At 57.4% G+C, this 14,304-nt stretch overlaps 1 protein-coding gene across 6 annotated transcripts in view; it reads right to left on the bottom strand.

Annotated features, from left to right (window-relative positions):
* Positions 1-3,648: 3,648 nt before the first annotated feature.
* The window catches only part of SLC43A3 (solute carrier family 43 member 3), a 28,961-nt gene continuing 18,305 nt past the window's right edge, over positions 3,649-14,304 (bottom strand). For all 6 annotated transcript variants that reach the window (XM_069553186.1, XM_069553183.1, XM_069553182.1 and 3 more), the window contains 7 exons: positions 13,746-13,882; positions 12,219-12,316; positions 10,999-11,166; positions 10,656-10,775; positions 6,168-6,354; positions 5,320-5,443; positions 3,649-4,641 (listed from right to left, as the gene is read on the bottom strand). In XM_069553186.1, coding sequence (XP_069409287.1) covers positions 4,540-4,641; positions 5,320-5,443; positions 6,168-6,354; positions 10,656-10,775; positions 10,999-11,166; positions 12,219-12,316; positions 13,746-13,882 — 936 coding nt within the window. In that variant the 3' untranslated portion in view covers positions 3,649-4,539. The remainder of the gene's footprint in view (positions 4,642-5,319; positions 5,444-6,167; positions 6,355-10,655; positions 10,776-10,998; positions 11,167-12,218; positions 12,317-13,745; positions 13,883-14,304) is intronic.

The raw sequence follows: 14,304 nt of genomic DNA on the forward strand, positions 1-14,304 counted from the left end.
CAACCCCAGATCCAACTCCACTGATATTCTTAGTGTACTGATGAAGAAGCAGAGGCTCCCTGAACCGAGTCCCGAGCTCTGGAGGGAGAGCCGGAAGCTGGTAGCGGAGACTCCAGCTGCCTCCACGTTTTATTCCTCGAGTCCTCTCTCGTCTTTCCCACCAGCCTGTGCTGTTTATTGCCTCCATCGCAGGTGAGGAAACTGAGGCTCCAGGGGTGAGGGGGTGCCTTGAGGTCACACAGCTGGTCCGTGTCTGGGACACCCAGAGCCTTTCCCCCGCACCTACAGCTTGAGTCCACCTTCAGGCTTGGGAGGTGAGCCTGGGCTCGGGAAAGGGAACGCAGAGGGCCCTGAGCACAGTCCCGGGCCCGCGGTGGGCAGCAATGGGCCAGGAGTGGTCAGACGTGGCCCATCTGGGACTCCTCATCACCAGCAGAGGACCGCAGTCTGGACGGGAGCCTGTGGACTTGGTGCTGGAATGCAAGCGTTCTTCCCGCAGAACATTCAAGGAGGGACTCGGCGCTGTGCCCGAGGCACACTCGATGCATTCGGGGATCGTCTAGGCCCTGAGGGACCGTTAGGGAAAGGAGCTCCAGGCCATCCCTGCGGGGACCCCGGGTTTCAAATTAGCAGAGGACCAACCGCCCTGTGAAGCAGGCAGCCAGCGCCTTCAGACTGGAGAACAGTCAGCCCTAGGCCAATGAAAGGCGTTCAGTTGTGTCGGACTCTTTGCGACCCATGGACTGGAGAGTCCATGGATTCTCCGGTCCAGGATACTGCAGTGGGGAGCCTTTCCCTTCTCCAGGGGATCTTCCCAACCCAGGGATTGAACCCAGGCCTCCCGTATTGCAGGCGGATTCTTGACCAGCTGAGCCCCCAGGGAAGCCCAAGGGAAGAGGATTAAGCACCGTGATGGGGTTCCCCCAGAAACTCCCAAGGGGCTCCTCCGGCTGTTACTGTTCACAGCCCCAACCTGCCGCCCTCCACCCCTCTCCCGAGTCTCTGCCATCTGGCACCCCTGCCCAGGCAGCCCTGGGGGGACGGGAGAGACAGAGGCACATCGTCCAAGACGCGTCCAAGACGCGGGCGGGGCGGGGCGGGGCGGGGCGGGGCGGGGCGGGGCGGGGCCGGGGCCGGGGGCGGGGCGGGCCGGGGGCGGGGCGGGGCGGGGCCGGGGCCGGGGCCGGGGCGGGGCGGGGCCGGGGGCGGGGCGGGGCCGGGGGCGGGGCGGGGCGGGGCGGGGCCTGTGCCACGGCCATCAGACGCGGGCGTAAGTGGCCATTTAAAGTCACGACTGTGACAGCGGCGTGAGGCTGTGAAGAAGGGCTTGGGAGATGGCTTCCATCATTACACACACAGTTGCACCTCGTGGGGCACACAGGCCCCCGTGCTAACCGCGGGCATTTCTGGGTGCTGAAATGAACGGTGATAACCCTTTATCACGCGGCTCTTTATTCTCTGACCTGCTTCACAACAGCCATTTCTTTCTGACATAAGAACGAACGCCAAGAGTGCAGAGGAAAGGCCAAGGCGTGAGTAGCCTGAGCCGCCTTGCCCTCCGCCTTTGGTCTGTGCATATTTCGCAGAGCTTCCGGCAGCGCTGGGTGGGCACAGAGCAGCCGGAGGTTCTCAACCTGCGCGGTCCACAGGAGCCACCGCGAGGAGAGTCTGGGGAAGAATGCACCACGTTCAGTGGGAAGCAAGGGGAGGTGACGAGCTGTGATGACTGCGTTCTGTGGGTGTGGATGCGCAGCCTCTTTCTTGATAGAAAGATACCAACTGCTTAACGAATAATCCATGAGACAGATATGAAGAGGCGCAACCTCTAAGGAAAGAAGGATCAAACTCATCCTAGACAGGTTTGTAAATAAACTTACGACGTAAATAAAAGGTCACACCTAAAAGGAATCTGACCTTAGGAATCAGACAGATGTGGGGTTTTTTATCTGTTTTATTTACTTGGCCACACCAGGTCTCAGTGGCGGCATGCAGGGTCTTCATCGCAGCATGTAGGACCCCTGCTCTCTGGTCAGGGGTTGAACCCCAGCCCCCTGCACTGGCAGCAGAGTCTGCCACTGGAGCACCCGGGGAGCCCGGGCGTGGGCGAAAGCAGCAGCTCCACGAGGCACTGGCTGGATGGTCCTGGCGAAGCTTGCCGTCACAGCCTCGCTGTCCTCAGCCACAAGTTGGTAGTGAGAGCAGACGGTCACACACAGCCGCTGACTCACTGTCCCTGTCCTGGGCGCAGCAGGCGCCCTCCTCTCCCTCCCTGCCCCAGAGAGGACCCCGCCTGGCACCGCCTGCAGCGCTCCCTGTCTGCTGAGGCTGGCAACAGAGAGCAGGGTGGCACTGCCCGCCTGCTGCTGAGCGGAACCAACCCTCACGAACAACCCCCCCACCCCCCCACCCCTCCCCACCCCCCCACCCCCACCCCCACCCCCGTCTTCCAACAGGCAGTAACTGGCACTGCGAACCTGGCAAGCAGGCGCTACTCCCTGAGCCAGGAGTGAGACCCAGAGGCTGCCTCCAGGGCCTTTCTGTCCAAATGGGAAAAGGGGCCACGAGAGGAGGCGGGGGCCAGTCTCCAAGAAGGGTATGACCAAGGCCCGGGAACTCAGGGCTACTGAAAGCTGCAGAAAGGCTTTCAGAGGAGATGGCGTTTCAAGCCGGACCCCACTGGACCCAGCAGAGTTCCCTGGCTGAGACGGGCTGGGCGGGAGGAACGGGTAGGCTCACAGATGCTAGAACGCACACCTGGGCTGGGCCCAGGAGGTGAGGGGCGGAGCGGGGAGCTGGAATCACGTTGCTGACCGACCATCTACACTGCCACACTGGATCTAGGCCCCACCCCATGGGCCACAGGGAGCCAAGCTTTTGAGCAAGACAACCGGATGAAAGCATCTATCAGCAGTCATGTCATCTGCACACCCAGGCCCGACCCCGGAAAATTAGCCCTCAGCAGCTCAGAGAAGAGCTGGCTTCAGACCCTCGGGCACCTCTCTCGACACCCCAGTGCCTAGAACAGACCCCGCAGCAGCTCAGGAATTAGGGACTGACCGAAGGCAGGAGTCAGTCCTCAGTGCTCTCCTGGATGAGGAGTCAAGCCCCGGGCATGTTCCAGACTTTGTCTCATCTCGCCCAGGTCGTCCCTCACCCTCTCTCCCTTAACGACCCACCTCCTCTCCAGTCTGAGTAAAGCGAACGCTCCAGGGTGCCCAGCACACGCCAGGCAGTGGAGACCACCTTCAGTTCTCACAGTTGCCCTCCAGGGTGGAAAGGACTCGCCGCAGCCAGCAGTAAGGACCTCGGGGGCCTACCCAGCTGCTGCGGGGGGAACGGACACTTGGGTAGACCTTCTGAGTCCAGCTTGGGGGGTGGGGGCGGGCACGTGTTGCAGCAGGGGTGGGGGCATGGTGGAGAGCAAGAGGAGGCGAGGCAGGGGATTCCTGGGGACCCCCAGCCCAGGCCTTGGGACCAGGTGGCTGGACCCCAGTCTGAGGCACCTGCCCAACCCTGGGTCCAGCTGCCACGCCTGGGGCTGCGGCCAGCCGCCTCCACACCGCCCGTGTCCATGCCCCCAGGCCAGGTCTGGGCTGGGACACACAGGCGCGCACACACCACCCCAGCCCCAAAGCCTGGGAGCAGCAGTTGTCTTAGACAGAAAGGCTTTATTTCTAACGAAATGACTTAGGACATAATTCAGTGTTATAAAAACCATTCCCCAGAGGACGTTTTTATATTCTACCCAAAGTAAATAATCATCTCCCTTCTTGAAGAAGAAAACCTCCCCGAAAGGCTTCGTCAGAGACCCTTGGGTCCAGCAGGCCAGGTGGTTCTCACGGCTCTGAGGGTGGCCGGGCTGACACTTTTCTGAAAACCTTCTACTAGCCCAAAAGTTTGTTTGGGTTATCTCCGCCCCTCGTACCATCTTACAAAAAAATCAAATGAACTTTTGAATTTTTCCAGTGGAACACAAATGCTGGCGGGAAGGCCGACTCCAAACCCCCTCTCCTTTCACAAATGGGAAACCAGAGCTCTGAGGGGAGACGGGTCTGCTCAAGGCCACTCAGCATCAGCAGCAGACCTGGGACCCCCACCCCAATCCACCTGCCTCTCTTTCCCCCTGGGCTCTGGGCCGCTGGGGGCAAGCTGAGTGCCACTGCTGAACGCTGAGTAGCGGGACAGCCTCAGCCTTCACTGGGAAGCATATCCGGCGCACAGGGTCCAGGCAGGCTCAGGCTTCAGGGACAGAGACCCAGAGAGGCAGGAGACACAGCTCACCATCCCATCACCCGCCTCAGCCAAGTGTCCGCCAGGGCCAGCTGTCCATGCCTCTGACACTGAAAGCCTTTCTGTGCTTTTGCTCCTGTCTTGCGGATAAGCAGTCTTGGCAGGGAGGTGAGTATGGCTTTTTGTCTTATGGAAGGAATAATGGCTACTTAATACAAGCAGCCTGGGTGGGCCAAGTCTTCCTGGATGTGGGGTCCTCCGAGGGGGAAGATGACGCATCCTCGGGGCAGCAAAGGCGGGGCTTCTGATCTAGGTGACCTCACCAGGGCTTTCCTTCCGCTGGCACTCCCGGTCCACCCGGAAGGGGTGGATGAATGTCAGGAGAGTCAGCAGCATCAACATCAAGTTCACCTGGAGGGTGAGGGGCAGTGAGGCCTAGTCCACCGCCAGAAAGGGCCCAGAATCCCGCCTGGAGGGTGAGGGGCAGTGAGGCCAAGTCCACCGCCAGGAAGGGCCCAGAATCCCACCTGGAGGGTGAGGGGCAGTGAGGCCTAGTCCACCCCCATGCAGGGACCAGAATCCCGCCTGGAGGGTGAGGGGACAGTGAGGCCAAGTCCACCCCCATGCAGGGACCAGAATCCCGCCTGGAGGGTGAGGGGCAGTGAGGCCTAGTCCACTGCCGGAAAGAGCCCAGAATCCCACCAGGTTTCTCCTCTGCGTCCCACTCAGACCTGACGGTGCCCTATGGGATGGACGCCGGGTGACTTTTCGTTCCACCTGCCTAGAGCAGGGCAAGGAGGAACGCTGTGACCATTTCACAGGTGGAGAAACTGAGGCCTGCAGAGTCCCCAGTGACCTGGGAGGCCATCCACGTTAACCCTGCGGCCTCAGGGATCCCTGGCACACAACAGGGTTCTCCCACAGACTCCCACTGGAAAAGCAAGACCCAGGACGTAGCCATGTGCAGAAACATTCCCGCGGGAACCACACCCAGGCCACCCCAGCCAGGCCAGGGGCAGCCCCTGCTGGAGACCGACAAAGTCACCGCAATCTGAGTCTAAGGCCAGGGTCCTCGCCCGCAGGACTCACGTATAGGGGGTCGTCCTGGAGGGGGCCTTTGATGAGGGTGAAGAGCGGGAACTGCAGCAGAGACACAGCGGCCGACAGGGCCATCACGAGTCCAAACAGCTTCCCGAAGTGCTCCGAGGGGAACCTGCGTGGGGGCGGGCAGGGGAGGTTCCAGCGGGCGCGGTCCACGGAGGGGCTTGGCGCTGGTGGTCAGCCCCCTGCTCCCATTCCCCCAGTCTAAGCCAGCCGGCACTTACCCACACCCACAGGGGCCCCCCTTCACCTCTGCTCAGGCTTTCAAGCCACAGTGCACAGAGACGGCCCCGCGCTCCACCCGGGAAAACAGCAGGGCCCCAGACACAGGCTGGGCCCCGGGAGGTCTCAGGAAAAAGACACACATACATCCACCGTATGCTAAATGATGCCTGCACCAGCAGAAGCAGCGAGAATAGTGACTTCCCTGGTGGTCTGGTGGGTTAGGACGCTGCACTTCCCGAATAAGGGGTGCCGGCTCGATCCCTGGTCAGGGAACTAAGATCTCACAAGCAGTGCGGCAGGGCCAAGAAAATATCCAAAAAAAAGGAAGAAGAAGAGTGCCAGAAGGAAAGAAAAAGCTTGCTTTCTGCTCTTCCCTGGGAGAGCTACAACAGAAGAGGGCTTTGGAGGGGGAACAGGAGTTCGCCAGGCAGATCACAGAGGCAGAGGGGAGCAGACATGAAGGGTGTCCATGCAAGTGAAGGTTCTGCCCCTCCCCCCAGTGCGCCTCCCCGACCACATCTGGGTCCCCTCCCCTGACTCCTCCGCCCCCAGCACACCTCCCTCTGTCCCGGGGGGATCCCCCGCCAGGAGCGCACATCGAGCCCACTTACGCGAGCGTGAGGAAGGCCGCGTTGCAGCCGTACAGGAAGGAGCGGCTGACCACTTGCAGGATGAAGGTGGCGTACTGCAGGGGGAGCACCGGAATAGAGGCGCAGACGGCAAAGCCCAGGCACAGCAGGGACGTCAGGGCCAGCGAAGGCACCGCCGAGCGCAGGGCAGCGGCCTCGGCCGGGGCCCCTGTACCGAGAGGGAGACAGGAAGCTGACGGGACGCCCACGGGGCGGGGGGCCACGCTGACCCCTTCTCTCCATACACCCCATCTCCAATCCATCAGTGCACGCGGAAAGCTCACTCCCTAAACATTCGGAGAAGACTCTTTAGAATCCCTCAAACTGCGAAGAGCTCCAACCAGTCCATCCTAAAGGAAATCAGTCCTGAATATTCACTGGAAGGACTGATGTTGAAGCTGAAACTCCAATACTTTGGCCACCTGACGCGAAGAGCTGACTCACTGGAAAAGACCCTGATGCTGGGAAAGACTGAAGGCAGGAGAAGGGGACAACAGAGGATGAGATGGTTGGATGGCATCAGTGACTCAGAGGACAAGTTTGGGTGAGCTCCAGGAGTTGGTGATGGACAGGGAAGCCTGGCGTGCTGCGGTTCCTGGGGTCGCAGAGTCGGACACGACTGAGCGACTGAACTGAACTGAACCAAAACATCATTCAAACATGTACCCATGCACCCATCCCCAGCGACTCATCCTAATCACAGGCCAGCGTCAGCCACTCACAGATGATCACAACCCACAGCCAGATACTCCAGGCAGGACCACGGCCTCCAGCGAAAGACCGGAGGTGTCCAAGTCGGCAGCAGGAGGGGAGTGACTGCGGCAGAACGTAACAGAACGAGGCAGCAGACAGGCAGAGGGCTTGCCTGGGGCGCAGGGGTAAAGAAGCTGCTGCCAACGCAAGAGACGCAGGTTCGATCCCTGAGTCGGGAAGATCCCCTGGAGAAGGAAATGGCAACCCACTCCAGCGCTCTTGCCTGGGAAACCCCACGGACAGCGGAGCCTGGCGGGCTGCAGTCCACGGAGTCACAAAGAATCGGACACGACTGAGCGACTAAACAGAGGTGGAAGGATGGAGCCCGCCGTGGAGCGGTCCCAGGACAGAGAGCCACACGAAGCAGACTGCCGGAAGAAGCCTGCAGGGTACTGCCGGAAGAAGCCTGCAGGGTGCTGCCTTTACGTAAGAAAGAACTGTTTACGCAGAGTCTATTCTTTAAGGGGGAAAAAAAAATCAAAGCAATTACCAAATGAGGGCAGGAAGGGAGGCCAGGGGACAGAGGAGGAAACAAACCCGCTGGGCTGGTTCCCGCTTCCTAGCAGTAGCTGTGGCTTCGGAATAACGTCAATGTTTGATACAAAAATGTTCTTAAAAATTAAATCAGAGTAATAGGAAGGAAACAAGCAAAGCCATTTCCCCCTCAAAAAGAAAAAAAAAAAACCAAAGAGATGGAACCAATGAACACAACTTTTTATATCAAGTTGCTGACTCTTAAAATACCATAATTTTGCCTGACAGCTCCTAGGGGACGAATCTTCAGAATGAGAACGGGGGAAAGGAAGGCGCACCGACACCCAGCACCGGCACGGTTATCACTACAGTCCTGGTCTCGCTCAACCAGTAACTATGCCTAAAATATGTTTTTAAATAACCATATACAGAATATTTGTGTGTGTGTGTACATATATGCAGTGGCACCCCACTCCAGTGCTCTTGCCTGGAAAATCCCATGGACGGAGGAGCCTGGTGGGCTGCAGTCCATGGAGTCGCTAAGAGTTGGACCCGACTGAGCGACTTCACTTTCACTTTTCACTTTCATGCATTGGAGAAGGAAATGGCAACCCACTCCAGTGTTCTTGCCTGGAGAATCCCAGGGACGGGGGAGCCTGGTGGGCTGCCGTCTATGGGGTCGCACAGAGTCAGACACGACTGAAGCGACGCAGCAGCAGCAGCAGTCCATATATAGTACACAGTATACGTACATACAGTATATATGTATAGTATTTTTTTTTTTGTATAGTATTTTAAGAACCATGATTTTCAGAAGAAAAGAGATACAAATGTAAAAGTCAAGTAAAATTTGAACTAAAATTATCAATATTAGGCATTCGTGATTTATTTTCTTTTCAAAAAATTATGTGTATCTCACCTCTGAGGACTAAAAGCCACGAGTGCCCAGGAGAATTAGAAACCCCAGCATCCAGACTGCCGTCATTAAACACCGATTCTCATTCAAAGGGACCTAGGATTTCAGGTCTGCGCCAGGAAACACACCCAGTGAAAGGGATCCGAGCACCCTCTAAAACTAACTCTGTGTAAAGGACACAGATGCTGGACTGGTCACACTCTCAGGGGTCAAGGATGAGGGAGTCTGAACCCCAAGAAGGATTGTCACAGAGATGGACTGAAACAGTCAGATATACTTAAAATAAGATTTCAGGAGAAACCATGAGTGTTACCCCGGGAAGGTGCTTAGATACCAACTCACTTTTCCGAAACTAGTAAAGAAGAGGAAAAAGTGTCCACTGCACATTCACGCCTGACCCTTTTGCAACCCATGGATGCAGCCCGCCAGGCTCCTCTGTCCATGAGATCCTCCAGGCAAGAATGCTGGAGTGGGTCGCCATGCGCTTTCTCCAGGGGATCTTCCTGACCCAGGGATCGAACCTGGGTCTCCAACATTGCAGGTAGATTCTTCACCATTTGAGCCACCAGAGAGGCTCACATAGAGGAAAAAATATACATTTATTCCAGGGTGAACAAAGTAGTTAATAAAGCTTGTCCTTCTAGAGAAAGTTTTAGCTATGAAAAGCGGAAAGAAAAGATAGCAATAGACCCTAATAAAATAATGGGTCTAGGCATCAAGCATCAGTAGCCGTAAGGCCTGCAGCCGATGAGAAACTTTTACAACGGCTGGATCAGACTGACAGTGTCTGAGTGCACGGATCAATCCTCACATCGTAAGAACAAGGCAACGGGTACCCAGGGTCTGCAGACGAGACCTCGGAGGAAGCCCACGGCTCCACCTCTCAAGCTATTCTTGCCAAAAGATACTAAACTGAGTCTCCGATCTGCCTGTTTACAGACAGAGCCCAATCAAAAGGACGTTTTAAAATGACATGAAAAGGATGTCAAATGCAGAACGTGGGAAACCTGACCGGACAAGTAAGCCAGTCCTGTTGGTAAGTGAACAAAGCGGAAAAAGGCGGCAGGGGGTGAGAGGCTGACTGCACCATGGCCCCTGTATGGGTCCGAATTTGAACCAACTGGTGACAAAAAGACACAGATGAGACAGGGAGCGAAATTCAAACTGGACTACACGAGTGAACAGATTACACTGAGAAATTTTCAGACGCTGTCTCAGGCGTCATAACGGTACTTCTCCCGATGCTTCACTTCAACAAAAGAGGCCTTATTTGTTGGCACTACAAACTGAAGTGTTTACAAACAAAACGATCTGATGTCTGAGGTTTGCTTTAGAAGTGGCTCGGAGAAGCAGGGCGGGGGGAGATGAAACTCTAGGGGTAGCAGCAGTCCCTAGGGTCCAGCGGTTAGGACTCAGCGTGCTCACTGCTCCCCTGGTTGGGGAACCTAGACCCCACAGGCCGTGCGGCTTGAGGCTCAAACAACAAAACGAACAGGTCGCCCTGTCCGTCCATTCTCGTCCCAGGATCAGGCCCCAGCTCCCTGGCAGGACGCCGGCTGCCCCTTCTCCCCACCACCCCCCGCCCCCGCCCCGCCCTGTGCCTGAACCACCTGCTGGGGCTCCTCAGCTTCCTCAAGGTTCCATTCCCTCTCACCACCATGAACAATGACCCCGCTGCACCCCTGGGCCACTCCCCCAGGCCCTCGCCTTCATCTTGCCACTTCTTACTCTCCCTTTAGGAGCTCAGAAGCTGCTTCCTCTGGGAACACACAACACAGGTGCCCGTCTTCAGGTTGCCACAGCTCCCTGCAGGTTTATTCAGGGACTGCAAAGCTCGATTACTTGCATTTCTCTCTAGACTAGAACAGCCTGAGAACAAGGACGTTTAACTGTCAGGCCTGTTACCGAATCTGGAACTATGGTTGGCACATAATTGGCACTCAGTGACTAGTGGGCGGATGGATAGATGGATGATGGATGGATGGTAGATGGATGGACGGGTGATGGATGATGGATGGATGATGGAAGGAGGGATGGGTGATAGATGGATGAGCGATAAGTGGATAAAGGGACAGATGACTGATCATGAGTGAATGATGGATGGGTGATGGGTGGATGATGGGTGGATGGGTGATGGATGGATAAAAGGACAGATGACGGATGATGTATGGAAGGATGAATGGACAGATGAGATGATGGGTGATGTATGGAAGGATGAATGGACAGATGCAGGTAGAAAAGGCTTTAAGGAAAAAGACAACGGGCGTGGAGGTAAACGAAAACCTCCCGCACGTTGGCTCCCTGACCCTCTGGAGCGCAGGGCTCACCTGTCTTTTCCGCTTCCTCCTGGTACTTGTGTTTGAGCCGGTCCATGAGCAGGCCGTTCCAAGGCGCGCAGAGCACTCCGAAGAACTGAGTCACGGCAAAGGCGTTTGTGTAGGTGCTGACTGCAGAGGGCAGAGAGGGGTTGGGCGGCGAGAGCTCTTCAGGACTGCCTTCCAGAGGAGGCCACCCACCCGCCCCTGCCCCTGCCTGACCCTCCAGCCCGCACCCTAGGCTCAGACCTCCCTCAGCGCACAGAGCCCTGCTGAGCTCAGCGCCCCACCATGCAAGGTGCCAAGTCCCCAGAGGCGATGCGCAGAGGGGCTGCCTCCCGGCGCCCCCACCTACCTAGCGCGCTGTCCTTGCTGGCCAAGTTGTTCAGCAGGGAGTTGAGGGTGCCGATGAAGAGGTAATGCCACAGCTGTATCACAGACAGCCAAACCACATGCCAGGCAAAGCGCTGAGAGAAGGCGTGGCTCCAGAAGGAGCTGGGTGCCTGCAGCTGTCCCGGGGTCTCTGATGAGCGGGGAAGGAGATTCGGGCAAGAGTTTCCATTAAATTGGGGGGGGAACGGGGTGCACAGGTCTTACCGGGGAACCCGAGCTCCGAGCTCACCAGCTCTTGCCTCCCCAGACTCCCCGAGGGCAATACCCCCACCTCCAAGCAACATCCCAGCCCCACCGCCGTGGGGGAACGGCTCTCCCATGCTCTGCTGTCCACTATCTGACCCTTCACACTGGGATGCTTCTCGCACTACCAACCTTCCCGATCGTTCTCAGGCAGGATGAGGAAAAGACAGGCATGGAGAGGAGAAAGTCAGAGGCGAAGCGTGGGATGGCAGGGACAGCGAGGATTTCAGCGGCTCCGCAGCCCCTCCTCTTTCAGCACCAGCATCCGAGTCTCCCACAGAAACCTTCCCCGCCCTGTTCTTCACGGTCCGGGTGAGCCCGTGGACTAAGCGCCCTGCGCCTCACACCAGGCCACCCAATGGGACCGTTCTCCTTGAGGGGCGGAGTGGCGAGGATTTGACCCCGGGGTCCCCAGGGGTATCCTGCTTCGGCTCCTCCTGGATGTGGCCTGGCAAGCTCACTCCTTCCTTCATCCAGTGAACTTCCCAGGGTCTTAATCTTGTTTCTACTTCAGCCGGCACTGCTCTGTGACATTTGTAACCCAGGACCCAAAACAGAGGAGAGAAAGGCGAGGCAAGATGGAGACGGGGCAGGGAGAGAGGGCTGACCCACGGGACCCGCAGATACTGGACAGACAAGGCACACTTAGGAGTGGGCAGGCAAGGGAAGGTGAAGGGTGGAAGACTGAGCTCTGGGGAGCAGGGCTACGGTGCGCTAGGAAAGGAGCCGGGGACAGAAAGGAGAGATGACATGAAACTGGTTGCCCCTCTCTGGATCCCCTGTAGGCTGAGGGGGTTGGGAAGGTCCTATAGGTCTCCTCGCCACCTGACCTTCTCTGGCCCTGAGTCCCTGGCAAAGCTCTGGAGGTGACGAACCACGCTGGCCGCAGGGGAAGGCCAGGTCCTGGGGAGGAGAAATGGGCTAGCCAGCAGGACTCACCTTTCTTGGAGGAAAGGAACTCCTCCGACTGCAGCTCCAGCTTTTCGGACCCAACTGCCTTCTTGTCTTCCTCTTGGGGGCTGTCCCCGGAGCACAGACTGTGGAAACAGAAGCTCTATCAGCCCAAGCCGAGGACTGGGCGCTGAGCGTGACACGCCGTGGGATGCGGGGAAGGGAAATGGTCCCTCTCATTGCACACTGGAATCACCTTTCCGCAGCCCCAGCGCCTGCGTCCAGGCCCAGACCAGCTGAGTCAGAAGGTCTGGGAGTGGAAGGCAGGCTCCCGTTATCTTTTTTAGAAACATCTCCAATTAATTCCAACAATTCTAATCTGCACCCACATACAGAGCGACAGAAGGGTGGGAAGCATAGAACAGGCGTCGGTTCAAATTCCAGTCCCGCCTCTTCCTGGCTGCAGCAACGCGGCTCAGACCTAAGTCTTCTGAGCCTCACTGTTCTGATCTGGAGATGGAGACATGGATACGCATCCGAGGACTACCGTGAAATGAAACCAGAGGATAAGCGAGCCGCCAACAAACGTCCCCGACGCCACTGCTCATACTGAGTGCATGCAGAGATGGTCCCGCTTCTTCACCTGCTCTCTTCTCTACCCTTTGCAAAGGAAATTGGCGGCTCTGTTTACCCAACCTCTGAATCTGGGCTGGCCTCGTGAGCGGCTTCAACAAAGACGACCCATGAAAAGTGATGCACCGGGCCTCCCTGGGGACTCAGTGCTGGAGAATCCACCTGCCGATGCGGGAGCCACAGGTTCGACCCCTGATCCAGGAAGATCCCATGTGCCGCAGGGCAACTAAGCCCGTGCGCCACAACTGTGGAGCCTGGGAGCCACAGCTCTGGGCCCTCGGGCGGCGGTTACTGAAGCCTGTGCGCCCGAGACTCTGTGCTCCACAACAACGAAAGCCACAGCAGCGAGAAGCCCGCTCTCCGCAACCGGAGAAGAGCCGTGCAGCAACGGAGAGCCAGCGCGGCCAGAAACTAACAGCAGCACATAAGCTTATTAAAGGTGAGTACGTGAGCGATGTGCCAATCCAGCCTTAAACCTGAAGAAAGCCTGTGTGCTGCTGCGCGCTCTCGGAACCCTGACACCACGAAGTGAAGACACGCCAGCCAGCCTGCTGGAGGGTGCAAGCCACCTGACCCAGATATCCTCGCCACCCCAGACAAGCAGATACATCCCCTGTGAGGCCCGCCGGCCCCCGGCTAGCCCTCCAGACAATCGCAGGCATGAGAAGTCCTGTCAGGAGCATCTAAGTAGCTCCCTGATCAGTAGAGCTAGCCAGCTACCCCTAGACTTGGGAAGACAATAAACTCCTAAGGTTTTAAGCCCTTAAGTTTTGGGATCGTTCGTTACGCAGCAATAGCTAACCGATACACCCTTGATCTAGTCCTCTTCTCCAGAGACAGGTTTCCTCTGCTCTACTGTAACCATGTCCGCCCCACACCCTCTTCCCATTCCAGGTCAGAGAAGGGGCTCTGGCCACACCAAGTCCCCAGCTCAGTCCTTACCCATAGCGGTAGTCAGCAGGCAGCGGGTAGGGGATGTGCCCCCGGGGCATCAGCAGGAGAGTGCGCCCGACGTGCCAGGCACTGCAGACAGAGATGAAGATGAAGGAAGCCTTGATTGACGCCCTGTCATAAAGGAGCTGCAGAAACAAGAGGGGAAAGGTCAGTGTAACAGTCACGCTCACACCAGCCCTACTCACGACGTCCGAAGGGTGGATGCAAACCGGCGCCCCTTCACGGACGAACGGATACACAACCGTGGCACGCGCAAGAGCAGTCAGTCTTGAAAGGAAGGAAACTCTGACACCTGCTAAAACAAACTTTGCGCTTTGAGGATATGACGCTAAATGCTAAATGAAACAATACGGTCACAGAAAGAAAAAAGGTAGTACGTGACTCTGCTTCAGAGGCACCTGCAGTAGCCAAAATCACAGAAGTAGAAGTTATAACGGTGGCTGTCAGGGTCTAGGGGGAAGCAGGTGGGGGGTGGGGAGTTGCTGCTTGCTGGACAGTTTCAGCTTCACAGGGTTGAGCAGAGTGCTGGTGATGGCCGTACAACACG

Source organism: Ovis canadensis, chromosome 15, assembly GCF_042477335.2.
Source record: "Ovis canadensis isolate MfBH-ARS-UI-01 breed Bighorn chromosome 15, ARS-UI_OviCan_v2, whole genome shotgun sequence".
Taxonomy (NCBI): domain Eukaryota; kingdom Metazoa; phylum Chordata; class Mammalia; order Artiodactyla; family Bovidae; genus Ovis; species Ovis canadensis.